The following is a 26,694-nucleotide window of genomic DNA, read 5'->3' as shown; positions in this document are numbered from 1 at the left end:
ACTACTTTTTATTTCATTAAGACCCAGAGGAAATACTTCATGTGAACCTGGTCTGCCAAATATTCTCTTTTTGTGTGTCTCTTCTGATCTTTGTGGTAAATACATTATACATTGTGCTGCTCTGGATACAAATACATTTGCCATGAACAAAGAATAATTCAGAACACGAACTGCTCAATATGTTCATGAAGTGCACATGAAGTTCAGCTGCAGGAAAACTCTAATATCCAAACTTTGTTGTTCTTTCTGTGTTCTTTGTAAAACATTGTCTCACTCTTTTCATTGTTGATGTACAGTAGATGGTAGATGTACTTCAAATATGAAAGCTGTTTTCTTCTTATTTAAAATGTAGTTAATGTTTTATAAGGAATCTGACAATCATAATCAGGAATCCACTTCCATATCATTATTATTTATGTTTTTCAACAATTGCTTTAGAGATATCTTAAACAGAATATTTAGGTCATCCAGTCTTAAGAGCTGCCCTTGGTTTAAAAGTTCATGACATGATGCTGGAAGATAAACTGTAATTTTTAAGACTACTGCTTGCATTAGTTGGGATTAAATGATTAAGCAATTTATCTGAATAAATTCAAAGGAACTACAAGATAGCTAGCCTTTTTCACCATTTTCCAGCAGGGAAATAAGAGGTGTTGTGTCTTGAATATTACATTAAGTATTGAGTAAAATAACAGCATTTCAAAGCACGCAACTAAGTTTTTCTATTATCTTCAGCAAGCAGATTATTCCAGCACAGAATCTGTAATCTACTCATGATCATTATGCAAGATTCACTTAATGATCTTCAAAATACATGTTGGTTTTCTCTGAAAAATGCTGTTATTATCACTCTCGTATACAGCCTTAGCATTTTGAGTGGCTGAAACGCTATTTTTGTTGTTGTTCTTCCCCAAACTGCTGCCTCCTGTCTGTTGCGACCCCAATGCTGTGTGTAATCCACTTTTTAAAGCTGTGTTGACTATAAGCAGTGTATTTTAATTGCCCAGAGCTAATGTGCTTATAGTCTTAAACCCACCTTACTGCCCACAGAAACTGAGCAGGCACTGAAGGAATCAACAGATGGGAGAGCCCAGCTCCAGCTGCTGTTGGAGAGGGAGGCAAGGAGAGACGTGCAGCTGCTTCACAAAAATAGGCTGTATTCTTTAGAAAAGGAGAGGTCAGCCACAGCGAGGTCATGTACATTTCAGTGTAGTCTTGAAAAGCCCTGACTGGAGTTCTGGGACTTCTGCTGCACTTTCACTCCTTGCTGTTACTTGCTGAATGTGAAATCATACAGATGTGCTTGCTTTGTTTAAGGATGTCAGACGGAAAAGGAACTTCCCTGAATCTGACGCACGTAATGATAGTCACTCTTACAAACTTTGCACGTTACCGTGTGAAGAAGAGCAAAAGAATGAGCATGTGTATGTGCATTGTTTCTGCTAGGAGTGACTGATGAGCTTAGCGCTCAGGCTTGTTTCACCATGAATCATAACTCCTGACCCATTGCCAGGATAATACAAATTGTGGGTCAGGCACACGATCTGGAAATGGGATAGCAGGATCTGTCTTTACAACGGGAGACTAGGTTGCTGTCAACATCTTTCTGAAGTGGCTGAGCTTGTTGGCTTCAGCTGGACATTGTGCAGAGTTGGCACAACTGATAATATCCTTGCAGCTATCAATGAATTAAGGACTTAGCACCCAGAGATGTGCATCCTCCTGAAACTCTTGTGTACCTAAACAGCATAAACAGAACCTATAATTTTCAAGGCCTGATTTTACTGGTAACGGCCTTAGTGATGCAAGAGACAGGAGGAAAGCCATGCAGTTATGTAGCCACTCTCTCATCATGAAATTCACAGCTCAAGCTAAACTAGGCAGCGCTTATGTGGAAAACACAAACCATTGTCTCCCCCGTCAAATCAGTCCTTGCTATTTCTGTTGTCTTCTGTAGCAAATAAAATTACTCCCATATTTAAGCCATAGAAGCTAAAGCAGATGGTTCAAGTCAAGTGACCAAAGGCTCCCAGGCACAGAATTCAGACGCAGGATGAGACCGAGTTGTTTATTCCAGGTTGTCTCTCATGTTACTGACTCATTTCTGACACACTCATCTTTGTTGCTAAGGTTACACCGCAGCTAGCTCAGCAGGGAGGAGCTGGATGGAGGTCTTTCTAGCCCTTACTTGCCCACGGTGGCAGCCTAAGGGCCCCGTGCTCTGCAGCTGCTCCGTGGTCCTCTAAGGACACACAAAGTTCAGTGACCCTTTCACTGTAGATCCCAGCCCTAATGGAGGGACTGAAAGTGACTGCTCACCTTTTGAGAAAGGCTGTCACGGTTACTCACTCTTATGGCCTCTTCTCATGGTCAAGGATATGGCTGAAAACAAAAGGCCTACAACCTTTCTCTTCCTTAAATTGAGAATTAATTAAGCTGAAACCAAGGCGCTTTGGCTTCTTTAGTGAGTTGCACTTTCATACAGGGGAACTTGATACTGAGAATATCATCACAAGAACTATTTTTGTTAGGGTGTTTCCCCTTCTTTCCCTTCACACCCCCGAAGTAATTAAAACCTCGGGAACACTGGTATCATATACTTGCTGTAGCTGAGATGGAGATGACATTTTTCTACTTTTCTGAGTCCTGGATCTGGGCAGGAACTAGGGAGTCTCCATAAAAGAGTGTAAAAGTATGAGGAAAAACTCTGAAGTGCAAATTTCATCTCTCTCTCACTATACATCTCCACATGCGGGAGGAGCTGACTTGGAACCAGTTTTTTTAGTTTTCTACCATCAGCCTGTTTCCCTTAGTATGATGAATGAGGAAAGTTATGTATAATTATTTATAAGTATTATATGCAGACAAGTTAATCTGCTTGGTGCTATTCTGATAGAAATTCAAAGGGATCACTGGAAAAAATCAAGAGTAAGCAGAGTAAGAAATGAAAATGCAGTCAAAAGATCTCCAGTGTTCTTCTAGGAAGAGTAATAATCAGGTAAGCCTACCGATGCTGTTATAGTTTGGCCCTCCCACATCTGAGGTCAGGATCAAAAGGGATAGTAAATGATAAACAGAAGAAAACTTTCAGTGTTATTAAAGAAAAGGATTGGGTTAGTCATCATAACCGAAGACTCCTAATAAGTCCTGAAAAGCAGGCAAGAAAACAGGCAGACACCCATGAATTACAGCAGGCTACGTCTCTTCCAAATCAGAGAGCTTCCCTGAAAAGACCCTACAGATGTCTTATGGAAAATAAATTAACATTTTGCCCTGATAGTTGTTCAGTGAATAACACTTCATTTGAAGGAGCTATATCTAAAATGCACTAATCATCCAGTACCGTTGGCTCCTGGAATAGGGCTGGTACATGCACAACATGGCCTGGCTTTCCAGAGGTGAAGTAGATGACACAGACAGCAAACAGAATCATCTGCTGCAGACAGAGTTGATCTCAGAGTTGGAGGACTACATTGCTTGGTCTGGAGGAGGACAACTCAAAGAAACACCTTTCTCAAAGGGCATGTTCAGGAAGGTCTAAAGCACCACATCCATAAACATGAGCTGTGGAACTGTTCATTTAGGGCAAGTTTGGCTGCTTTCTTTTGTCTGCTCATCTTTAAGGTCAAGGATCTGAATGCCATACTGGCCAACCCTTCATTCCAAGTGAGATACAGAATTATAATCTGATTCTATGGCTACAATGGAAAAAAAATCCATCTAAAAAACAAATGCTCTTTGACTTCAAAGGATTCAATATCTTTACTAAAATACTTTGCTCTTTGGGTCCGCCTTCCAAATTCAAATTCTCATCCTGCTACATGCTAAGATCCCACAGCTCCTATACACTGCAATACAAACTGCAGAGTATAGACACACTCTCTTCTTGTGTCACTCCAAAGCATAATCCACACCAAGAAAACTAAATCACACCCTCAAGAAATCTCAGGTTATTACTAATAAACAGTCACAGTTCACACACAGCCAGATATTTGCACACGCTTAATTATAGAATATGCCTCGATAATTTAATAGGATAATTATTATTATTGTACTCATCCTGGGAGTTTATTTTCTGAGGCAAAGGAGGCAGGACAGCAGATCCTGAAGGCGGAAGGAATAAGGCACCAGAGCTGTTTACTTTTCAAAAGCAAAAGCATGGTTACTGTCTGGACCCTGAAACTCAGTTGAATACAATTGCCCAGCAAAATCACTATTCTGCTAAAGAACTATGCCCTCCATAGCCAGCACGCTGACAAAAACAACCACAGTGTCTCACAAGTACACCTGCCTTGTGCAAAATGCTGACGTGGCTTGATGTCTGTCATTTGGAGTGACTGCAGAAGAGCCTCAGGCCTTTCACTTAGGCTGCAGAGTCAGTGTTTGGAGACGAGAAGAGGCTGTCTTGCTGGCCCAAGAGCGACAGCAAAGACCAAGGACAATTTCAGCCCCACATCAGACATGCGTTTGATTAATATTAAAGGCAATTCACTTGCTTACACACGGTCAGAGGCAGGTTTTGAGCTGTAATAGCAGGGTAGCCAAATTAGTTATAAAGAGGTTTTCTCATTGCAATCAGGTTTAGAAGAACATTTAGGTGTTTTTAATAGAGGACTCTGCCGGGTATGTTTTTCTGCAAATTATCTACAGTCTTTTTATCTTTCTCAAACCTTCCTCAGCAGCAGCAACCTGAGAGGCACCACCCAGCTTTCGTCCCCCAACGATTTTGAGAAACGCAAACATACGCTGCGTGTTTGTCTGAGAAAGTGCCTTTCAGGGTCCACACCTTTCCACTCTCAATTTCATCATTTTCATAATGAAGCGTGTCCAGTGAAAGGATTCACCTTTACCTGGAAACAAAGTACTACCCCTAAGCATGCTGGATGCGTGAGGTGGGAAATAAAAGGTTAAGCTGAGATCACTGGCCAGAGTGTTATTGATATGCTTAGAGGTGGCAGAAAGGATGCAGTGTCATGCCACTTGGCCTGCACTGCTGGACATATGAGGCTGGTGATAGTGGAGCCCCTTTGCTGACTGTTTAGTGCTGCAAGTAGCTGGCTGCCAGCCCCCTCAGCCCTGACACCCCCTCAGATTCCCTACTCCCCCCCCAAGCAGACCCCTCAGCCCTGACCCCCTCCCACACACCGCGCATGCGCGCCCCTCCCGCCCTTCGCCCCGCCCGCTGTAAACAAGCGGTTGCCCCCTCCCTCCCCTCTGCGCATGCTCCACGAGCGGGGCGGGGGCGCCGTTCTCCCTCCTCCCCCGCCTTCACCACCCCACCGCTCCGGGCGCGCATGCGCGGTGCTGTTGTGGCGGCTGTGGCGGCGGCGGGGGGGGGAGGCGCATGCGCAGGCGGTGCCGCCGCGGCCGGGTCAGGGAGCGGCGGGCGGGCGGCGGGGCCGGGCAGGGCCGCGCCGTGCGGGGCGGGCGGGATGGACGAGGACGTGCTGACCACGCTGAAGATCCTCATCATCGGCGAGAGCGGCGTCGGCAAGTCCAGGTGAGGGGCTGCCAACGTTTCCCGGCGGGGCAGAGGCCCGGGGGCGACGCGCTGGACGCCCGGCCTCTGGGCGCGGCCTGCCCTCAGCAGGGCCCGGCCCGCCCCGGCCTCCCTCGGCCCTGGCCCAGCGGGGGGGGCTGAGGCGCTGGGAGCCCTGTCAGGGGCACCCGGGCCTCCCTCTGCGGCTTAGGGCGTGAAATGGGCGTGTTTCAGGGGCTGGGGGTCGTGTGTGGCACCCTTTTGGTGGCTTTTGTCCAAGCTGCCTCTTTTTGTCCTAGTATTTTTTCCTTATTCTTCGACAGTTCCATGGTTTTAGCAAAGGAAATGAGACAAAAATGCAGACGCAATCTGGGAATGTCCCGCGCTACTCATGCTTAATTTCTCGTTTTTATGGCAGTAATCTTAGTCTCCTTTCGTGGCCCTAAATAACATATAAATCGTTAATTAGAAGAAAAACAACAAACCCCACTAATTAAAAACCTGTCAGTCACTGCTTTGAGCTAGCTACTGAATCAATAATCTGGTGACAGGCATAATTTCTTTTAATTGACGTGATTCTTTTATGTGTGGGCATGTGACACAGCATGCCCAAATTTTTATATGCCTGTGTGTATGCTTATTTCTGCAATTCAGAAATGTCGTTACGAGAGACTGCTTATAGGTAAAGAGAATAAAATTGCTGTGAAACAATAACATCTTGGATTGTCATTGCTTACCTGCTCCTCGAGTAGGAATTGTCAGCTGTTAAACTCATTAGCCTGACGTGGGATTGGTTGGAGTCCTGACATCCCGTCCAAATGCTGCGTCTGACACCTGGTCCCTATGATTTGCACTGTATTTGTGGGAGATACCTGCGTGTGAAATAATGGTGGGGAAAGGAGAGGTCGGCTGAGTTTAGCTCTCAGGTCGTGTAAACTGATGTTCTTATTCTAGTGGCAGTATGAAGGTTCTCCGTTTCACTTAAATATGGCAAAATTAGTGCTGGTTGTACTAAAAATAGCTGCTCTCAAATAGAATCTAGCAAAAAGTAAACAGGGCCTTGCTTTGTTTCTCTGGCCTGGAAATGGACAGAAGCTGTCAGTCATAGCCAACAGCTGTCTGCCACATGGCAATATGCACTTGCCACAGATGAATAAGGTTACTAATTTAAACAAACAAAACCGAACCAACAGTATTCTAAGAAACTCTGTGTCTTGCTGGAGTATTTATATTTGGTACAAGCACTGTGGCTTTATGGGTACTTCTAGGAAGGACCCTCCTACTGTAATGTGATGTGCTGGCAAATCCTGGTTGTGGCTCTTCTATTGGTAGCAAACATCCATGGATAGGGGGAAATGCTGCATGTGAAAGCCATTAGATATACAGAAAGGATACAAAACTGTAAAATGGTGTGGAGCTCTTTCCATTGTTACAGTTCTGTGTGTTTATTTGTGATGGGTGTAGTCCTTATTGTTCTGCTGCATGCCCAGTACAAGGAGTTATTTCTGGGATAAAACGCTGGCTTGGAATTTTCTTCTTAAGCTTGCAGAAGTACTGTGTGAGGCAATACAAAATGAAAACAATCTTACATTTGTACCGAATTCTGGGAGAATAAAAATAGAATAAGATAGAAGCAAAACACTTTGAGAAGCAGGCCATGGCTCTGTTCAGACAACTGACCTGACAACCTGAAGGGTAATTTTTTCAGAGAGGCACACTGTAATGGGCTCTCCTTTCAGAGTACGGCTACTAGATTTTTTTCCCCTTTCTTTGTTTTTTATAGGATGGAAGGGATGGAAAATAAGGCGTGTTTTTCTTTAGCTGTGCGATCTTGCTGATACTTTCAGACTTGTAATTTACAGGCTTCTGGTTCCTGTGGCTATACTGCAGTAACCAACACTAACTCTTCTTTTTCCTTCATCCCTATCAGCCTTCTGCTGCGATTCACAGATGATACATTTGACCCGGAACTTGCAGCAACAATTGGTAAGTATGTGCTGATGCTACCTGAAAAAAATGTGTACCAGCTGCAGTACAAAACAGTAGTTAGTTCAGACTTGCCAAACCGGTAGCAAAGTTCAGTCATGTCTGTTCTTCTGTGAGGAAGGAGTGATGTGGATGCAGCTTTAACGTGTAGCACTAATTGGCGCAGAGTGTTGTCTGTGCTGGGCTGCAGTTGTCCCCTTTATGGTGAAATATCGTCTTGGCTAAGGAAACAGATGTAAATGTTACTGTTCATGAAGGTGGAAGCCCTAAGTTATGGGTAGAGGACAGGCCTAGTACAGCAATCTGCAGTTCGGAGTTTGCCAGCAATTCTTGTTAAAATGGAAATGTAGCAGCAACTGTTATGTCTCCTACTGATTTATCACTTTTATTTACGCTTGAATAGTAATACTGCTGTCCAGAACTTGTTCTATGTAACAAGATACTTGGGTAGCTTAAGTGCTAAGAGTACTTAGGACTCTCTTTATTAGAGGATGTCAGCTTTTGCAACTTCCAACAATACTAGAGTGCACTAGACAACGTGTGGCTTCTGCTTTTCTTCTAGAGGGAAGAAATTACAATGGTTTTTTTTTTTTTTCTCTCCTAGTTAGTAAGCAGTTCCTTGGCAGCTAATACTCTTGAAAATGAAAAAATAAAGTATAGAGAGAGCCAAGAATCTAGAGCTGCTGGGGAAAAAAGGAGTGACGTGTCATGCTGTGTTGGTGTGATGCCTTCCAGCAGCAAAATCAATTGTGCTAGAGGAGAGTAATGCAGAGTGTGGGATACACTGTGAGATAGCTGCATCATGTTCTTAGAAGTTTCATTTTGCATCCTTTGATGACAGTCTGTCCCAAATGAGCAACTGCTGTATTGGAAAATAAAGGTGACTTTTCTATACAATTTATTGCAGCAAAAAAAGACTTTTTTACTTCCTCTGTAGGAAGAGTTCTGTCTGAGGGCTTGGATGAAAAGAAAAATCCCTAAGTTCAGCTGCTGGTGCTCAAAGTCAGTTCTGCCTAATTGGTTCAGAAGTAAACAAATTGATCTGTTTTTCACTAATGTAGATAAGGTACAGGAGTGCTGTTTCATGTGGGGTATTGAGAAACGCAGTGATAAGGAATTGACAAGATGTGTATTAACGCTGTTTGTTCAGCCTTTTCTTGCTTTGCTTCTCCTTTGCACCTGGGGATCCCCGCTATAAGCATGTTAAGGTTGGAGAATGACCGTGTGCAAAGGCAGTGAACAGGCATATGCTACGAAGCACTGCTAAGGCTTTCCTGGTAAGGTTGTGTAGTTTCCTGAGCAGATGTCAAAGGTGTGTTTTTCCAACTGATGTTACTGATGCAGTACTGCCTGCTGGCCCACTTAAAATCAGAGTGACATCGTACACTGCTGACCTCTCCAGAAACCTAAGGATCATGGCTTTCTGAAGGCTTTTTAACTTCAGGAAAGACTGAAATCCACTCACGGATGGAGTTGTTTTTATAGCATCTCTAATCTGACTCTATATATCTGCCTAACAGGGCAATGGCAAAATTTCAGAGTTGGCATTGAACTTGTAAATGCTAGTTTTCTTGTGCCATCAAGCCTGAATACAGTGCTTCATCAGCAAAAGAACTATTTTAATTTGTTCCAGAAAGGACAAAACACTCATGCAAGCGGCTGCTGTTTCCCTTTGACCAGTGTAGGCCATGAGGAAGTAATTGCCAGTTTGTGCATTGAAGATGCAAATTAATTTGGCTGTTTTAAAAAATAAAGTCTTCAGGTAGCCCTGTGTCACTGCGCTCATCTTCAGTTGGATGATGTACAAGATTGGTATTCTCTCTAGTCAGTATTGACCTAAATCTACTGAAGTTAGGCTTTGTGGTTTGTGACAGGTAATAGCAGTTTTAATAACAATTTTGCTAGAAAGTATGACAAAGTTTCATGAGCAAATGAAATAATGTTACAAGGCAAGTTGGTCACGATGCAAGTTTGAGCTAAAAGGAGAAAACAGAGGAATGTATGGAGTATTTCAGTAGCTGTAACATCTGCTGTTTGTATGTAAGACTTTTTACCAGTGTCAAAACTTGACGTCAGTGAACTTATTTAAGAAACTAAGTATCTATTTCCTGAAGTAATTCCTTCTCTTTGGGATTTATCATACTGCACAGCAGGATGCGTGTTGGCGAACTGTTGGCTGTTCAGTAGCTGTAACTCAAGGTTACTCTACATCCTCAGGGTAGGGTGCTGCTTCTGGTGTAGGAAAGTAGAATGAACTCATGCTCATATAAAACTTAAACTCTACAGAATACTCAAACGAGCGGAGCTTCTGCAACCCCAGCTGTGAATGTAGCATGGTGTGTGGAGCACTCGTGGGATAGCACATTCCTTTTGTCCTTTTTTCATATTAAGTGGGAAAGAAACAGATTTTTTTTTTTTTTTTTTTTTTTAGTGCTAGGCTATGGCATTTCCATTTTTCTGGTGACTTATTACTGAGAGGCAACATCTCAGCTCTCAGTTCAGGACAGGATTTGTTGTTCATATGGATAAAGTATTTGTGAGTGAGTTCTTACTGCTACATAAGGACAGATTCCAGCTGCAAAATTCTGGGATTTGCAAGATGGTGAGATGCCAAAATGTTTTGTGAATCTGGGCTTGGATCTCTCTTTGTGCTGATTAAACACTATTTCACTTTGAGTTCGGGGACAGAAGGGTTTTTAATTTTAAGGTCTGTATGTTGAGATTGCAGAGTACAGTGCTTTTCCAAAATGAGTGTGTTGACTACAAATAATGTCATCTCCGTACTCACTGCTGAACTAGAGTTCTTATTTAGAGAAAAAAGTGAGGAGAATGTGTTATGTCTGTCTTTTTTTAGAAAATAAATATGAAAACACAAGACTGGGTTAAGGCTTGACTGCAGCATGACTGGTCCCTTGCCTGCTGAGATGCAATATTTGTGTGTCTTGCACAAACCTACAGCTCCTGGGTGCAATTTAAATTAAACCCTAAACTGATGATTTGTATAGTGTTTTATTCCAGATTTTCTAAAAATCCTGTTTCCCTCGGGAGGATGAGCTGACTTTGACAAATATTTTGACTTCAGTAGCTTCTGCTGGATTAACCATGTCTTATTCATCCTACCAGATCGCTGTCATCCTTGCATTCTTCTGAGGCTAACTAGTTCGCAGGGCTTCATCTAATGGATCACTATACGCTGATATTTTCTGTTGTCCTTACTGCTCATGCTTGTCTTTACTCATTCCTTGTGTGAACGATTCTAGATAAATGCTAAATGCAAGCCTTGTTTCATAAGTGAAGCAATGTATTGCATACAAGCGTCTCTTAACTTTTTGGCCTTCCATGCACTTGGAGCCCTGCGACTCCCAGATGTCCAAGTTGTCAGTTACCTTTTACACCAATAATAAGCTCCAGCTGATCTTGCCCTGGGTGTAAATACAGCACTCCTAAAAGGAAGGGCAGCGTGAAAGTGACAGAGCTACTTGCAGACCGTAAGTCCGTAGCGTGCTGGCGTGTAGCACCGAGTCCATTTGGGAGGGCAGTAGGTGCCAGCACGCAGGAGTGCAGTGGAGCACGGTGTCTTCTTTCTGGCTGCCTTCCAGGGCATGGTGGAAAGCACCGCCAGCTTTCTGTTGTCAGGGCTAGAAACGTCCCTTGTCTTGCAAGCTTAGAGCTGACACTTGTCACACAAACATGTCTGCGTTTCACTGAAGTCTTTAGAGAACACACATACCCGGCTCGTTCAGTTTAACCTGATTTTCTTGAGCTCTGCAGTTTTCTGTGTCCTCCTATAGACAATGGATTATCAAAAACCTACATAGTTAAAAGATTTCTTCTCCTTTCGTGGCTTTTGTGTATGTTGAATTCCTCTGTTTGCTAGAATTTTTGCGATGTCTTTATCATCTGAAAGGGTATATTTTACTGTGCTCTTTGTTAATTTTCATACTTCTTTCAAGAGTCTGTAATACGTGGGATTTATTCGCTAAGTTTCTTAATTTACTCATATTGCTCATGCAAAATTTAAAGCATTCTCTCTTAACCTTGCTGCTAGCTTAAAGTTAACTTAAAGGTGCGCAGGCATTAAATGAAAATTGCAGAACTGCGCAGGCACAAGATGCTAGGGCTATTTATCTAATGGGAGCAGGGTACCCTGGCTTCAAAAGGCAGTTAATGTTTGCTCTAAGGAAGAGAAAATTCCTTCTCAAAACTACTATGAAATGCTTTTGATTTATGGTATGGATCTGATAGACTTGTAATACCTACAGTTACAGATTCCGATGTCAGATTTATGGGTAAGTGGGCAGTTGGATGTCCTAGCTGAGCAATGGTGATACTTATAGTTCAGGGAAAGAAATATGCCATTGCTGTGGAAGAAGAGATGGTGTTAGTCTGGAGGTTACTGCTAAATGCCACAAAATTGGCACGACAGGATGTTCTTTAGGATCATGTTGAGGAAACTTGCTAGCATAGCAATGTTCTGAGAACTATGTAAAGTTCTAAGAACTGGGGTTTAAAAGAAAAAAGTTAATAGTGGCAGGTTTTCTGAACGTAACTCTAAAATAAAGCACCATCCTTGTGCGTGGAGTAATGCGTTATGTTACTGCTTAGTCAGAGATTAAGAGTCTTAGCCTCTGAAAAATGGAGAGTTCTGTTCAGTTACTGCAAATGTTAAAGTGCATTGCCAAAATTGTACTTGAAATAAGAGTAGGGGCGCTTCCCAGTGCAGAATGCAGTCACAGTTGACTAGCTTTTATCTGTTCTTGAAACTTCAAGGAAAACTAGTAAGCTGAAGCTGCGCAATGGTGTAATACAAATTGTGTATTTTTTAATGAAGCTCTTTTAAACATCAGCAATAGTGTAAATCTGCTTACAATGTACTGTTTCTTAAGCATCCCATGTCCACTCTGTGGTTTTATAAATTGAGTGCTTTTGGCAGCCACTTAGACTTGTTTGTAATCTGCATGGCCTTGGGAATGGAAGTGCAGCACACTTACCTTGAAACACGACTTAAATGTTCTGTTAGAATAGCTAAAACAGAAATTCTTACAGCAAATACAATGACGGCCGTTTTAATTCAAAATGCAAAGACTTTAATGTGAACAACTTTCAAGTTTAACAGAAAAGCTGTTAAATTTCCACACAACTATTCTACCTAATTTCAGGGCTACTGTCTGTTGGAGAGTAAAATGGAACGTGACCGTACCTAGCCTCTTGAACTTGCTTGTATTACCTGTCCTTTAACTTTGTGCAGTCAATATTTTGTCCTCTGTGGCTTGAGTTTTCTACCGCCTGTCCTTGGGCAAGTGATAGGCTGTTAGCTCCTACACATTTAAAAATAAATGAAAAATATCCTCAGATGGTGAGGTATGTTATCAACAGAAAAACCGTTGTTTGTTCATTTCGTGGGCGCCGTGTGTGATAGCAGTGAGTCCCTGGTGTTGCTGGAATCCTGATAAGAGGCATACTGCACGTTCAAGTCATCTGGAGCTTATTTGGCATGCCTGTTAGAGGAATTGCTGTCATCTAACATTACTTCTCCCAGGACGGTAGTCACCTATTAGATGGATGTCTAATTCTCTGTCTGTGCCAGTTTACCTCTGGCTGACCACCTTGATGGGACTTGATTGGATGGTTTGAGATAGTGAGGGATTTGCCCTGTTCCCCTGCTTGAATAGTTTGCTCCTATATTAAGTATTTTGTTCAAGACCAATAACATGCTCAAGAACACATGTATGAGTAATGAATAGAAAGTTAGCCCATTTGATTCAGAACTTGAATATTTGTTCTGAAATATGTATTTTAATATTGGAAATGATTTTTTTTGCCTTGCCTCCGTAAAATATTTGAGTCAATGGCCTAAACTGTCCTTGGGCTTTTACAAAAGCCTTTCGTCTGTACAACCTCATGAGCTTTAAGTTTAATCAGTTACTTCAATACCTTGCTCTCACTCTTATTACTTCTGCCAAACCACAACTTTTTTTTTCCCCTCTTCCAAAAATATGGAGTATATTTGAAGAACTAAAAGGGTTTTTTTTTTTTTCTTCCATAGGTGTAGACTTCAAGGTGAAAACTATTTCAGTTGATGGAAACAAAGCTAAACTAGCGATATGGGTAAGTCTTGCCTGTGTTCCTAATGCGTTGCTTTGTTTCAGGAATAGTGATGGCTTGTATAATGTCTAAGATGTATAGAATCCTTTTTAATATGGAGGTAACTTGGAGGAGTGGGAGGTTAATCCTGGAACACTCAGGAGGTGGAATGACCTGTGGACTGTTGACTAATGGGGCAGTTCTGTTGTCTATCAGCTTCTTGTGCGATACTGATTCTGGGTCTGCTGGGATAGGAGTGGAGAGGAGAAGGAGTAGGATGGTACTGAACCACTCAGACTTCAAAAGTGTAAATGTGGTCATTCCTAGATTTTTTTTTTGAAGTAATACATTCTTTTAACTTCTAAAGGGTATGCTTACCTGCTTAATGTTACGTCTTTATAGAACACTTGAAAATGCAGGTATTGCCCTTCCTGATCTGAGACTTACCTGCATGCATAGTTCTTCTCTGTACTTGACAGCTTTTAAAAGGATGCAATTCTTAACCTAAATGTTTTAGGTGAAATTTATAGTATACTAATTGAGAATTACTGTGTTATATGCTCAAATTATGCTCAGAAATGTTACCTCTCAAAGTAGTGTAGCCTAAAAATGTTAGCTGTCACACAGACTTACAGGCTTGAGTCATTGTTATTTGTAGCAGATGCAGCTGAAAAAGGGAGAGGCAGAGTTTGTTGTCTTAGCCTTAGTGTTCACATTTGCTTTAGTTAAAAGTAAAGCTTCCAAATTCATGGCAAGTGAAGGAAGAAAAAGTACTTTCAAATTTTTCCCTACATACTCAATTCTGCAAAGCAGCACCATGCTTGTGTGAGTTGAACCTTTTGAGTATTCAAGCTCAAACGTCTTGTAGCAGGAAACAACAAAACCTTGATTCTCAGCTTCCTTGGAAAGTAGCGGAACATGAAATATCCATTACAATTATGTTGCTTTGAAAGGGCATCATATCTCAGTTAAGAAGCGGGACTTGCTCTCTTAATGTGACAAATAGTAATCTTCACTAGAACATAGGCTTGACAAGGAAAAAAACCTGCAACGACTTGTCAGTTGGCAACTATGAAGAAATAAGTCTGAGGTAAACTGGAAATGCGTGGAAAGCTGTATCATGACACAGAAACAGCTTGAGATGTGTGGGATTCAGTGAGTGACTTGTAGAAACTTGGAAAGCCAAGGAGAGTTATTCAGGTTCTTTGGCTGGGAACCATTTTGAACCCCCGCTGTTTCATGTGTTGAGAAGGTTGTGGAGTTGTTTGTTCTCTTGATGCATTTCATTTTTTTATGAAGGTGACTTCAGTTGACAAAAAATTTAAGTAAGCTTCTAACCTGGGGTAACGTGGATGAAGTTAATTTAAATCTTTGATGCATAAAGTCTGCAGTATGTATAATGCTGAGATAGTATGTACTATAACTTAATCTCTGACAAGAAATTAGCATTCGAATACTTGCTTTTTTGCAAAGCTGTTGACACTTCAAATTTGAGGTTGTAAATTCGACTTTGTTTAATAACAAATAGAAAAGACTTATTTCTGCTTCAGCTCTGTCATAGCACGTTAAATGCATTTACTGTGGCTGTGTGGATGGAGGTGTTAGAAGTGAGGGAACTGCTTTTGTGGCCACAGGTTTTGACGCTTGTTATAAAATCTTAGAGTGCTGCTTTCTGGCTGGCTGCTGCCCTGCTAGCTGCACAACAAATGCTTCACCAGAAATAACTATGTTATTGTTATACAGCCCAGTTATTCACTACACTTAACAGTTTAAATGTGTTTCCCAGAACAGACTACACAGAATCTCAAAGTTAATGTGTGGTAAAATGACGGGCAGCCATAAATTCAGTTATTCATCTAGTTGTGTGTGCTAAATGACTCCGAATCTTACTTTGTGTGTTCACTAGAAGTAGGATACCTGAGAGTTAAAGTAGGTTCTGCTCAGATTCTGAATAATGGAACTTTCTGAATGGCTTTTCAGGATACTGCGGGTCAGGAGCGGTTCAGAACACTAACACCCAGTTACTACAGAGGTGCACAAGGTGTTATCCTAGGTAGGTATACCTTTGCCTGCTATTTTGAGTAAGTGGGTTTTTTTTCTTGTGCATTGGGGCTACACAAATTCATGTTACCTTTATGTAATGGCAAATCAGTATTAAAAGTCGTTATATGTGTGTCAAACAGCTCGTATACTAAATGGTCTGGAGTTTGATGTCTAACCACTTTCTTGAGTAGTCTTTCTCACCAATTTGAGAACCACTGATTTTTGCAGGAGTTTAAAAGCTGCTGCTTTTCAAAGGGATAGCTTGGAGCTCTCCTTGTACTGCCAGGAATTTGCTCACTGATTGCTAATTCTGTATTATGCCCATGCTTAGTACGCCAAGAGTCAAAAAAAGACTCTTTTTTTTTCTAATGAAATTACTGTAGACATGGTGGAATTTGGCTGGGACTCTTTCTTTTTGCTGTTTGAGTCTCCGTACTGCTGTGATCTTACGCTGTCAGAATCAGAGCATACAATGCATCAGTCTGCAAAACCCGTAATTGCAACTATGTAGTGAAGTATCTCTTGTTGTGTGTATGAAAGCCTGTTAGGCACTGTCCTATGAAGTTCTGCTGTTCCCCTGTTAGAATTAAAGAGCTAATTAAAGAGATTAAGGGCAGGGAATGGTGGTTTTTTTTTTGTTGTTTTGTTTTATCTGATTTTAGAGATTCTTGACTGAACCTTTTTCAATTATTGTGTCCAGTCCAGCTGTTTAATTTAAAATGACCTGGGCCATGATTTAGTGGTAGGTTTGGTTTTGTACATACTGTTTCTCAAGTTTGAGTTCCATTATCTTCCTGATATAGGAAGACACTATGAAGGCACGTCTTGTCAAGTTACTTGGTCACTGTCACTGAACTTGCCACTTAGTGTTGAAAGCTTTAAAAGTAAGCAAGTGCTATTTAGGAGCTAGAGAGCTCTGCTGTTGAGATTAGCCCTCTAACTTCTTTAAAAAATAATCTCCTACTATTTCTTTACCAAACAGCTCCCTAGAAGTAAGTCTGTTCTTGCAAGCCAAAACATAGGTTTGATTGAAACCAACTGTTTGTGTCCATCTGCACATGGGAAATGAGAGTGAAGGAAAAAACATTTTCATAGCTTGAAATGGCCGTTATTAGATAGTCACTGCCTAGAGGAATTTAGATCTAACAAGGTCTGCTTTCTGTCTGCCCTTTCTGCTCCTGGTGCCTCTTGTAACTCTTGTATGTGTATCCCATACACAAGCTAAGTAGCTTGAAACACTAAAATGCCGAGGATTCAGTATTTTATTAGTATTTGTGAGGATTTGGTGGTCACTTCACTTTGGCTAAACGAGGAGTAACTGAAGGAACTGGGGTTGTTTTAGTCTGGAGAAGAGGAGACTGAGGAAAGACCTCATTGCTCTCTAGAACTGCCTGAAAAGAGGTTGCAGCAAGGAGGGTGTTTGTCCCTCTTTTCAAGTGACAAGTGACAGTACACAAGGAAATGGGTCTCAAGTTGTGGCAGGGGAGGCTTAGGTTGGATATTAAGACCAATTTCTTCATGGAGAGGGTCATCAAGCATTGGAATGGGCTGCCCAGGGAAGTGGTGGAGTCCACAGCCTTGGTAGTGTTAAGAGATGTCTGGACATGGCACTGAGGGACACGGTTTAGTGATGGAACTTGGTAGATCATGTTGGTGGTTGAACTTGATGCCCTTAAGGTCTTTCCCAACCTAGATGACTATGATTCTAACAGTAGCGTAGCAGCAGCATTGTATAAATAACGCTCTTAGTAATCGAAAGTGAGATGTAATCGGTACAGAAGGTCATGACATCTTCTTGGCATATCTTAGGTATACTGGTGTTAACAAGTATCCTCTATCGGGTTTGCAAGTATAGGATTCTTTGGAGAATGATAGACTCTGTCATCTAGACTGTCTAAGCATAAATGAATCTGAGTACAGTAGATACTAATGCAGAGCAACTCTAAGATTGTTATCATCAATGATTGGAGCTGGTGAATGAAGTGTAAACTGGAATTCTTGGGGCTCCTTTGGTTTTCTAATTCAAAAAACATAATTTTTGCACCTTTTCAAATGTAAGCTGTATTTCTTTATATTGTAGAAAAATATTGTGACATAATATTGCTGATATCTTTCAGTTTACGATGTCACGAGAAGAGATACTTTTGCCAAGCTGGATAACTGGTTAAATGAACTGGAAACGTACTGCACAAGGAATGACATAGTGAAAATGCTTGTTGGAAACAAGATTGATAAGGTAAACTGAATTCAATTGCAGTAAGCATTCTGTTGATATATTTTGTTAACAATACATATTAATACTGTGTCTTATAGGAAAACCGTGAAGTTGACAGAAATGAAGGTCTCAAATTTGCAAGAAAACATTCCATGTTGTTCATAGGTACGTTACAGGCATTTGTGGAGATTTTACTTAATTTTTTTTATTACATAATGAAAGTACTATTTTTGTAGGATTCATAGTTTTTATACATGCAGTTCAGTTAGTGGTATTTCTCAGCTGCAGTAGGTACAAAGATGATAAATATACCTGTCTTCTTTAAAACTGTCTGTAAATATGCCCAGAAGTCTAGTCTAGCTGTGGGTGAATATACTGGAGTGGTCAGTAAGGATTATGGGTGGAATGCAGTATCTACTGTAGTCTGACAAAACCTGGTTTTGCTTTGTTTGTTTATTTATTTTTTGGTCCGGGCCTAGTTGTTGAGTTAATAACAGAAGCAAAATGAAAGAGGGAGAACTAGTACTAATGGCCAGCTTTCAGTATGCAGTGTTCAGTACTTTATTTCAGTATTTCAGCTCTTCAGCAAAGAGCTGGTACGTGACAAATCTGTGTTAGAACTCGGATGTAAAAATAGGTGGGAATATAATTAACTTGTAAATGGTGGGTAGGATGGAATAGTGACATAGTCATGAGTGAAGGAAAGATGCTGGTCTCATCTTTCTGCAAATGAGATGGGTTTTGTAGGCAAAGCCTTGTAATGATAAATTAAAGTGGGTGGTGAAGTGATTCTTTATGCACAAGTTTATTACCTGTTTCATTTAAGGATCAGCAAGGATTACTTTATAGGATGACTCCAGTACCAAAGCAGTTCACTGACGTGTCCTGTACTTCGGCTTGTGTTCCTCATCTTTGACTAAGGACATTTCTTTGCCTAGAATCCTGCAGTGTTTCTTTCTGGCTTCATTGTCAGATGTGAAAATGGAAAAAGCTCAAAGTTGAGGCGTAAGCTGTTAAGTGTATGGAAGATAAAAAGAAACATGAAACTGAAAATAGATATATGTGTGCGTGTGAGCTAAGTGTCTGCATAGCTGTATAGAAGAACAAGGCAAGCCTTAGTGGAATTGAACAGTTACAGATGGTATCTGTTTGCTCACATAATGTACCCTGTAAGCAATGTTTCTTGGGTTTAATGAAAGAAAGACTCCTGGATGAGATTACCAAGAATTAAGCTAACTGCAGAAGAAATGAGATCACTTATTGCTTATTATTAGAATAGTTCTATGGAGGCTGACCTAGAATCCTACAATAGGGAGTCCTTTGCTTCTTATGATGTAGTAGTACTGCAGTTCTTAGAGCAACCAGGTTTTTCAGACTTTTTTCCCTTTATTGAACTGCTTTTCACAGAAAAAAATAACCTGTCTCCATATACTCTAGTGACATTCAGTTTGAAAGCTCTTTTAATAAAGCAGCAGCTCAAAAGACTTTGTGGCAACAAAAATCTGCATACTTGCTAATTCTGGCACTGCTACATGTTATAGTATGTGTTGTAGAAGTTGTAAGTCTAGGTGGTAGGCTAAGACTTGACTTGAAGAAAAAATACTAAACAAGTTATTGGAAGCTATGCTAACGTTTGACTTCTTGCAAATTCCCCTTTTCCAGAGGCAAGCGCAAAAACATGTGATGGTGTACAGTGTGCCTTTGAAGAACTTGTTGAAAAAATCATTCAGACTCCAGGACTGTGGGAGAGTGAGAGCCAAAACAGAGGTGTAAAATTAACAAACAAGGAAGAAGGATATGCAGGAGGCGCGTGCGGTGGATATTGTTCTATGTTATAAACTTTGGGAAGCTTATTCTTTGCATATTTAAACAGATAGTGACATCTTTCTGTAAATAAACTCATTAAATGCTATTTTTAGGGACCTTGCAGTTTGCACATATTTGTTTTGTATCATGGCAGTGAACACTAGTAGGAAAATTGTTCTGCAGCTTTCCCAGTTTGAAAATGTTATGGTAAGCATGCCCAATTTGCGATCTTCAGGTTTTTATAAGTAGCATAAATAACATGCAAGAACAAATGCACTAAAAGTTTTGACTGCATACATCCATCATGTAACTATTCTAAACAAGTCCATCTAACACATCACTACATTGTCTGCTTTTTCTCTTGTTTTTAAATACTGTTTAAATTACAGAACTATATAGTGTGCACAGATCTTAAAAACAATGTCAGCTATGTTACATTTCATCTCTTCTAGTAGATGCTTTTTATGATATTAAAAAAGCACGATTATACAGCTTTTAGACAAATGCTGAATTTTTCTTTCAGCAAAGCTGTCTAAAATACAAATTGGCACAGGCCACAGTTGATATCAGCACCTTCTGGAAGAGATGCTTTGAAAGCTTTTTTTGCAAAGCTGGGAGATGCCCATTTTTCTTTTTAATCATCACTTCAGTTGATGGCTTAACTGGAGTTTTAATCCTGTGATATTTATATACTCAATTTGTGGTACTCTTGCACTCTAGGTTTTTATTATGCAGTCTACTCTACACCTGCTGTAGAAAGTCTTCATTTTGGCAAGGGATCTAAATGACATCTTTGTTCTTTCATTGTGAATCAGTTTGCCACACTTCAGTACAGATGCCTAATTTTCTTAAATGTTTGTAATATAACTATCAAACTGTAGCTCACTATGGCTGTGAAGATCACTATTACATGTCTGCTTTGTGTGGCTATCTGTTCAGAAATATAACTTCCTGTCACAGACACTAAGTGGGAAGCTCTAGGGCTTCTGTATGGAAAATACTATTGCAATGAGTATTCACTTGAATTTACTGTATCAAAGCCAATGGTTTGTTTCAGAAGACTTGTATAGGCTAATAAATTTTTTTCCACAGTATTCAACTTTTCTAACCTCTTTCTATTGTAAAGTTGTATATTTTCCAGCACGTGCAATTTAAACAAGGTCACTTCTTACACAGGAATCGTTTCTGAGTTTTGAAGGACAAGATGAGGATGCTGTGTTGATTTTAAATTTTTTTTAATAATCACTATAGTGCAATCAGTAACCGAACTATTGGGCAATTTCTTGTAAATACAGTGAATGACTACCTTTTATTACTGCAAGGTTTTGTGTACATGTTAGCATACATGATCTGTATTTTGCAGCAGGTCTTGGCTGCTTCTCTTAAAATACACTTTTCACATGGAAATTTGGTTTTCTATTGTTTGACACTTGCTAGAAAACAATACCAAATTTGAAGACTTAACCGTGCTAGTTGTTTTTACCAAATATTGTATCTATAGTATTGTTAATGTAGTAGGATAATTTAAATATGTAAATGTAATTGATATTAAATACACATACATATTGTATTAAAATGTTAGCTTTGTATTACTGTTTCATGATGCAGAATATGTGGACTGAGCAAATCTTATTTGTTAGTATTGAGGCCACTGGTTACCAGTTTTGTGTATGTTAGCAGTAGAGGAAACTTGTGGAAACATAATATAAACTTACTCAGTTTTAATTTCAGTAATATTGGGCAAGTATCGTAATACAGGCAGAGGCCTGCAATTTATTTACATAGCTGTTTTTCCCTCTAGTCTGGATACATCCCTATATAAGGAAGAGACTTAATTTTTAGTTTATCTCAGAAAGGTCCTTTTATCACAGGACCAGGATTCATCTTTTATTCTGACTTGGCCAGATCTGACAGCTTCCCTTCCCAAAGGGAGGAACTGCAGGGTACTGTGAATAGTAGGGATTGTTCTGTGAAGAATAAACTCATTTGCTCCTTCTTTCCCTGCAAATTCTTTTGGGGGGTTGGGTGGGGGGGGTGGGGGGGGGGAGAGAGGAGTATTCTGAAACAGCCTGCTTAGTAATCTACTTAGTAAGACTCAGAACACTTAGCAGTCTTGTATTTAAAAGAAAAAAAAAAAAGGCATTTTCTAATTGAAACAAGCTCTTGACTTGCAACAAGCTTTTCTATCTTTCCCCTTTTAAGCCTGTTTAGCTATGTCTGTGGGGAATGGCTTTTCCTAGAGTTTCACTTCCCTCCTTCCTCAAGAAGCTGTGTACTGGAGGGTGGTAGGTTCCTGTGCTTCCCGTACCTTAGAGCAAATTTAGCATCAATTACTTTGGCTCTGCTACATTCTTTGTTAGGAACCCTTTCTTTTGTTTTTGGTTGCCATCTTTCAAATGAGACTGTTACCATACTTCCGATGTTTTCTATGTGCAGGTCAGAATTGTATCAGTATTTTTTCCAAGTGCAGTTTCACTGTTTTGGCTGTCATGCAACTATGTCTAAAACTACTGCAGGCTGCATCACAATTTCTGCTTAATACCGGTTTAAGGCCTATTTGCTGTTAGAAGTATACCTAACAGATCGTTCAGTCTACCTCAGTAAGTAGCTGAGGGATAAAGGGGATAGCTATTGTTTTTCATTAGGTAATGAGAATGTGTCCATTTCCATGGCAGATGGTTTTTATATGAAAGTACTGAACTGGAGTGAGATAACTGAGAAGTCTTACGTGATCATGAAACAGAATTAAACCTTAGGTTGTTTCCAGTTCATTTACTCTGTTTTCAATATTAAAAACGTTGACTAGCAGTTAGGTACTTGTGACTGGCAGAGGTTGTTCATAGCCTTTACACCAGCCTGGAATAATATGGCAGAGCAGTTGGATCATCTTGAATTTACACTTGTGAATATTACCCAGTGTTGTTATGGTTTTGTCTTGGATTATCTCTTCCATGGTTTTTAAGAAGGGAGATGGGACAGGCTTTTGGTGGAGGCTTCAAGATGCTCTTTTTATCACTCTGATATTTCTGCTAGCAGGGCTTTTATCCAAAGGACAGCATCACTTTTCCTGTTCTCCTACTGCAATAATGAGATCAGCAGCTGGCTCAAAGTAAGCCTTAACAAAATGAAAATGTCGATTCAGTAAGTCCCTGAACAATACTATCAACTGTCTCGTCAACCTTGGCAGAACTTCAGGAAGCAGTGGTGTTCTTGCCACCATTACATACTGCAGTGGCAACTGGTCTATATGCTTCATTTTGTTTTCCTTGTCTGCCAGCTACCTGAAGGATACATAGTGAATTGCAATAATTCTTCTCATCCTGTCCTATGGTTTTGAGTAATGTAATAATTTCATGTTTTGAGGCTGAACTGGATGTGTTTTTTTTATTAAACACTTGCAAAACTTGGCCAGCCTATGCTGTGAACAGCACGAGTTACTGCTATTTAGCTACTGGAGGGCCGATATAAATGCTCAAGGCACTGCATCCAGCCCGCCTGTGCTGTCTTGTTCAAAACTCCTGTAGTAACTTTTGGTGTCTTGCTGTCCTTGATGAAGGTGTCAAGTAGCTGCAGTAGTATGAGCAGGGCTTCTATGTGTTGCCAGGTAAATGATTGCATGGTTTGTAGATGTAGTTGAGCCTTCAAGGGCAAAACATAAGGTGTTTTTCCTGGTCTTTTTCCAGCAGTGTTAGATTTCGGGGGACGGGAGAAGCACTCCATTAAAACTGTCTCATTTTGTAAGGTTTCTACATACCTTGCTCATGAGTACCTGTGGCACCTTAATTAAAAATTGAAGGGTTATACAGGCAAAGAACTGTGAAGCTGTGTTTCCAAACTGCTGTGTGCTTGCTTTGTGTGGCTGCTTTTAATGCAAGAGTAAGAAATTTTGTCCCTGTGCTTGTGCCAGAGTAACATCTGGTCCTTTCTGTTTAAATTGAAATGCTCACGGTGGTTAACTACCAAAGATTTCTTCTCATAATACTAGTTTCTCTAGCATCTATGCACATCTTACATGAAGTGATAGCAAAATTCCTGTTGGAGTTCCAGGACTCTGGGGCTCTGCTTCTGTTATCTTACAAGCTTCAAAAAAACCACAGAAGCCTTAAAAACAACAACAACAACAAAAAAGCGTTTGATTAGAATCTTTTCTAGTGTTTTCTGTGGGATGATCGGCTCGGGATTTATTTGGCTCTGTAAGTGTCTTCTGGGTTGGATCCTTTCAACAAGAGTGTTGATGACAGCATGAAACTTGAACGTAACTTAAGCTCGAGCCACTTATTGCTTTTTAGGAATAGGAGCAAAATTTTAAACTGGGGTTCAGGGATGAAAGGTAGCAATAGTCCAAACTGTGAAGGCAGTAAAAATATTTTAATGATGTTATCCATAGCTAAATATATTTGAACCTCAACTTTAAATGTAATGAATTACTGCAATTCATGGTAGATAATGACAACAACGATACAAAGCCTGCAGCTAGGTCGCATCCACAAGAACAGAAGCAAGATTGACTGTACTGGAGGCAAGAGTTGGGCTTTATAAACTGATGATGCCTCAGCTTGGTATGAAATCAAAGGTGAAGTTCCTTATTCATGAGGTAATCAGGGTGTTGGAAGATGGAGACAACAGAGACAACATCTGCCTAAATGTGACTTGACTAAGATTTCTCAGTCTTGAACACAGCGTGGTCAAGTTTGGAAGGGTCCTCTGGACTTCATCTTGTCCAACTCCCTACTCAAGCAGGGCCACCTAGAGTTGGTTGCCCAGCACTGCATCGGGACAGCTTTCGAGTATCTTTAAGAGGAGGACTCTGCAAACTCTCTGGGCAAGCTCTGCCAATGCTCGGTCACACAGTAAAAAAAAGTGTTGCCAGATGTTCATAGGGAACCTCCTGTGTTCCCATTTGTGCCAATTGTGTCTTTTCCTGTTGCTGGGCATCTCTGGAAAGAGCTTGGCTGCATCCTATTTGCTCCCTACCTCCAGGTATTTGTATAATTTTTTGAGATCCCCATCTCTTAAGGCTTAACAGTCCCAGCTCCCACGGCCTTTTGTCACAGAAGAAATGCTTCAGTTCCTTAATCCTCTCTGTGGCGCGCCACTGTACTCTCTACAGTATGTCCATGTCTCTCTCGTACTGGGGAGCCCAGACCAAGCCAGAGTACTCCAGGTGTGGCCTCCCCAGTGCTGAGTAGAGAAGGATCACCTTCCTCCACCTGCTGGCAACACTCCTAAAGCAGCTAGAGTCACCATTGGCCGCCTTTGTGGCAAGGGCACGTTGCTGGCTCACGTCCACCAGAACCTCCCCCAGCTCCTTTTTTTTCAAAGCTCCTTTCCAGTTGTGTGGCACCTGCACTATATCTCCTGGTGCTTGGGGTTGTTCCTCCCAAGGTGCAGCGCTTCCACTTTTCTCTTGTTGAGCTTCGTGAGGTTCCCAGTGGCCCTTAAAATGGGGGCATCGTCCCCGGGTGGGCTCGAACCACCAACCTTTCGGTTAACAGCCGAATGCGCTAGCCTATTGCGCCACAGGGACTCATGTTCTGCTATTTTTCAAAGAGCTAAATTCCTGATTGTGTTTGATAACTGCTGAAGGTGGTGGCTGTGTGTGTCAGTGACGTGCACAGAATGAGAGACATCCATGATTGCGACCCCAGGCTTCTCACTGCACTGGGGAACTGGAGGTTGGAGATGAGATGGTTGTTGGCCAGGGCTAAAGGTGAAGTGCAAATTTTGTGGTCAAACTTAAATCTTCATTTTTCAAAGCTTCATAGTTGTACTACCTCGAAGAAACTACCGATAAAATACAGTTTCTAGTTTCTCTTTTGTTGTTTATTTGATAAAGAAAACACAGTAAAATGTTGGCTTGAAAATGGTAGAATTGCTTTAAAAGTTTAGCAATCTCTGCAAGATTGCACTTCGGAGTGCTGCTGACAACACTGCTGGCAAAATCCTCCTGCAGCTCAGCTGCATGAGCACAAGATGATGTGTGGGTAATCATTTTAGAATGAGCCTGTGTAGCTTTTTTGGAAGGGTAGGAAATACTAGGTAGGAGAAAAATGCACCTTTAGTAGTAAGAGCACATAGCCTTCTCCTGATATGGAGTCTGACAGATAGCAACTTCCTATCTCTTCCCACAGTGTTTTAATCTGTCCTTAGAGGCAGTCTGTGCTCTGTGCCTCAAAACAGTGGAGCTGGGGTCTTGCTCTGCTGGCTGCTCACCCTGAGAATCCAACGGGAATGGCACTCGGTTCCTGCGTGCCGTGGTGTCCTGGCACAAGGCAAGGGTACGGAGCAGTTTTCTTCCTGAGCTGGAGCCGGAGGGTGGCTGAGGTCTGTGAGCCTGGGAGCTAAAATGTCCTCCTGGGTGGTGGAGTGTAAACGTAAGGAGTGAAAAAAAGTTGTAGAGCAAACCTCGCTCAGTACAGGACCTTCTGTTTTGTAGTCAAGTATTAATAATGGTCTTTCAAACGGTTTCCATGATAATCTGTTGGAGCACTAACAGCATTCAAGCTTTGGCAGTAGTGTTTGAACTAAAAAATTATTGGTTTTCAAGACTCTGCAGGCATTACTCATGCTCATTTTCTGTGACCTAGCGTTTGAGTCAAAGCTTGGAGGAGAGAGAAGACATTAAATTAGCAGGTCGAGTTGGAAGAGACGCGTGCTTAGGCACGGAGGTCCTTTTTCAGGTCTGTGGGCTGGCTGTGATGGAGCTGTTGTCACAGCACGTTGCTCTGCTTCTAGGTGGGAACCAGCAGATGTGACGGGGCTCTTTTCTGTCAGCTCTGAATGCCTGGGCCTCACTACAAATGGAGCAAGCTGGGTGCAAGGATGGTAAATGAATAAGGATGCGAAAACCATCGACAGACAACACAGCACAGGTGTGGGAGTGGGTTCAGATGCTGAGTGCAGGTGGCTGGAGCAGTGCAGGACTCAGAGCTGCTGGCATAGCTGGCAAAGGGAAGGAGGGAAACTTTTGTTATTTCACAAGCAAATGTGTAATGAAATATGATGGGCTGAGCCAAAAGGTGAGTTTAACCATAGAATATGCAGCTTGCTACTCTTCTTCCTTTGAAGAGGAAGAAAAAGT

General features: G+C 41.2%; 1 protein-coding gene across 1 annotated transcript; it reads left to right on the top strand.

Moving 5' to 3' along the window:
• Window positions 1-5,334: 5,334 nt before the first annotated feature.
• RAB18 (RAB18, member RAS oncogene family) lies at window positions 5,335-21,609 on the top strand. The gene is made up of 7 exons (XM_080583362.1): window positions 5,335-5,500; window positions 7,410-7,465; window positions 13,512-13,573; window positions 15,530-15,602; window positions 17,710-17,828; window positions 17,906-17,972; window positions 19,470-21,609. Exons 1-7 carry the CDS (start codon window positions 5,433-5,435, stop codon window positions 19,643-19,645), a joined length of 621 nt encoding a protein of 206 aa, XP_080439488.1. The 5' UTR covers window positions 5,335-5,432; the 3' UTR covers window positions 19,646-21,609.
• Window positions 21,610-26,694: the final 5,085 nt, after the last annotated feature.

Source organism: Anser brachyrhynchus (assembly GCF_964034855.1).
Source record: "Anser brachyrhynchus genome assembly, chromosome: 2".
NCBI classification, from domain to species: domain Eukaryota; kingdom Metazoa; phylum Chordata; class Aves; order Anseriformes; family Anatidae; genus Anser; species Anser brachyrhynchus.
This window is presented reverse-complemented; position numbering and strand designations above follow the sequence as displayed.

What these genes read in the sequence shown, in the direction of transcription:
- RAB18 (XM_080583362.1), top strand. Translation starts at nt 5,433, where the DNA reads ATGGACGAGGACGTGCTGACCACGCTGAAGATCCTCATCATCGGCGAG. An exon ending in GGAACTTGCAGCAACAATTG is followed by an intron (nt 7,466 to 13,511) that starts GTAAGTATGTGC and finishes TTTCTTCCATAG; the next exon opens with GTGTAGACTTCAAGGTGAAA. An exon ending in ACATTCCATGTTGTTCATAG is followed by an intron (nt 17,973 to 19,469) that starts GTACGTTACAGG and finishes CCCCTTTTCCAG; the next exon opens with AGGCAAGCGCAAAAACATGT.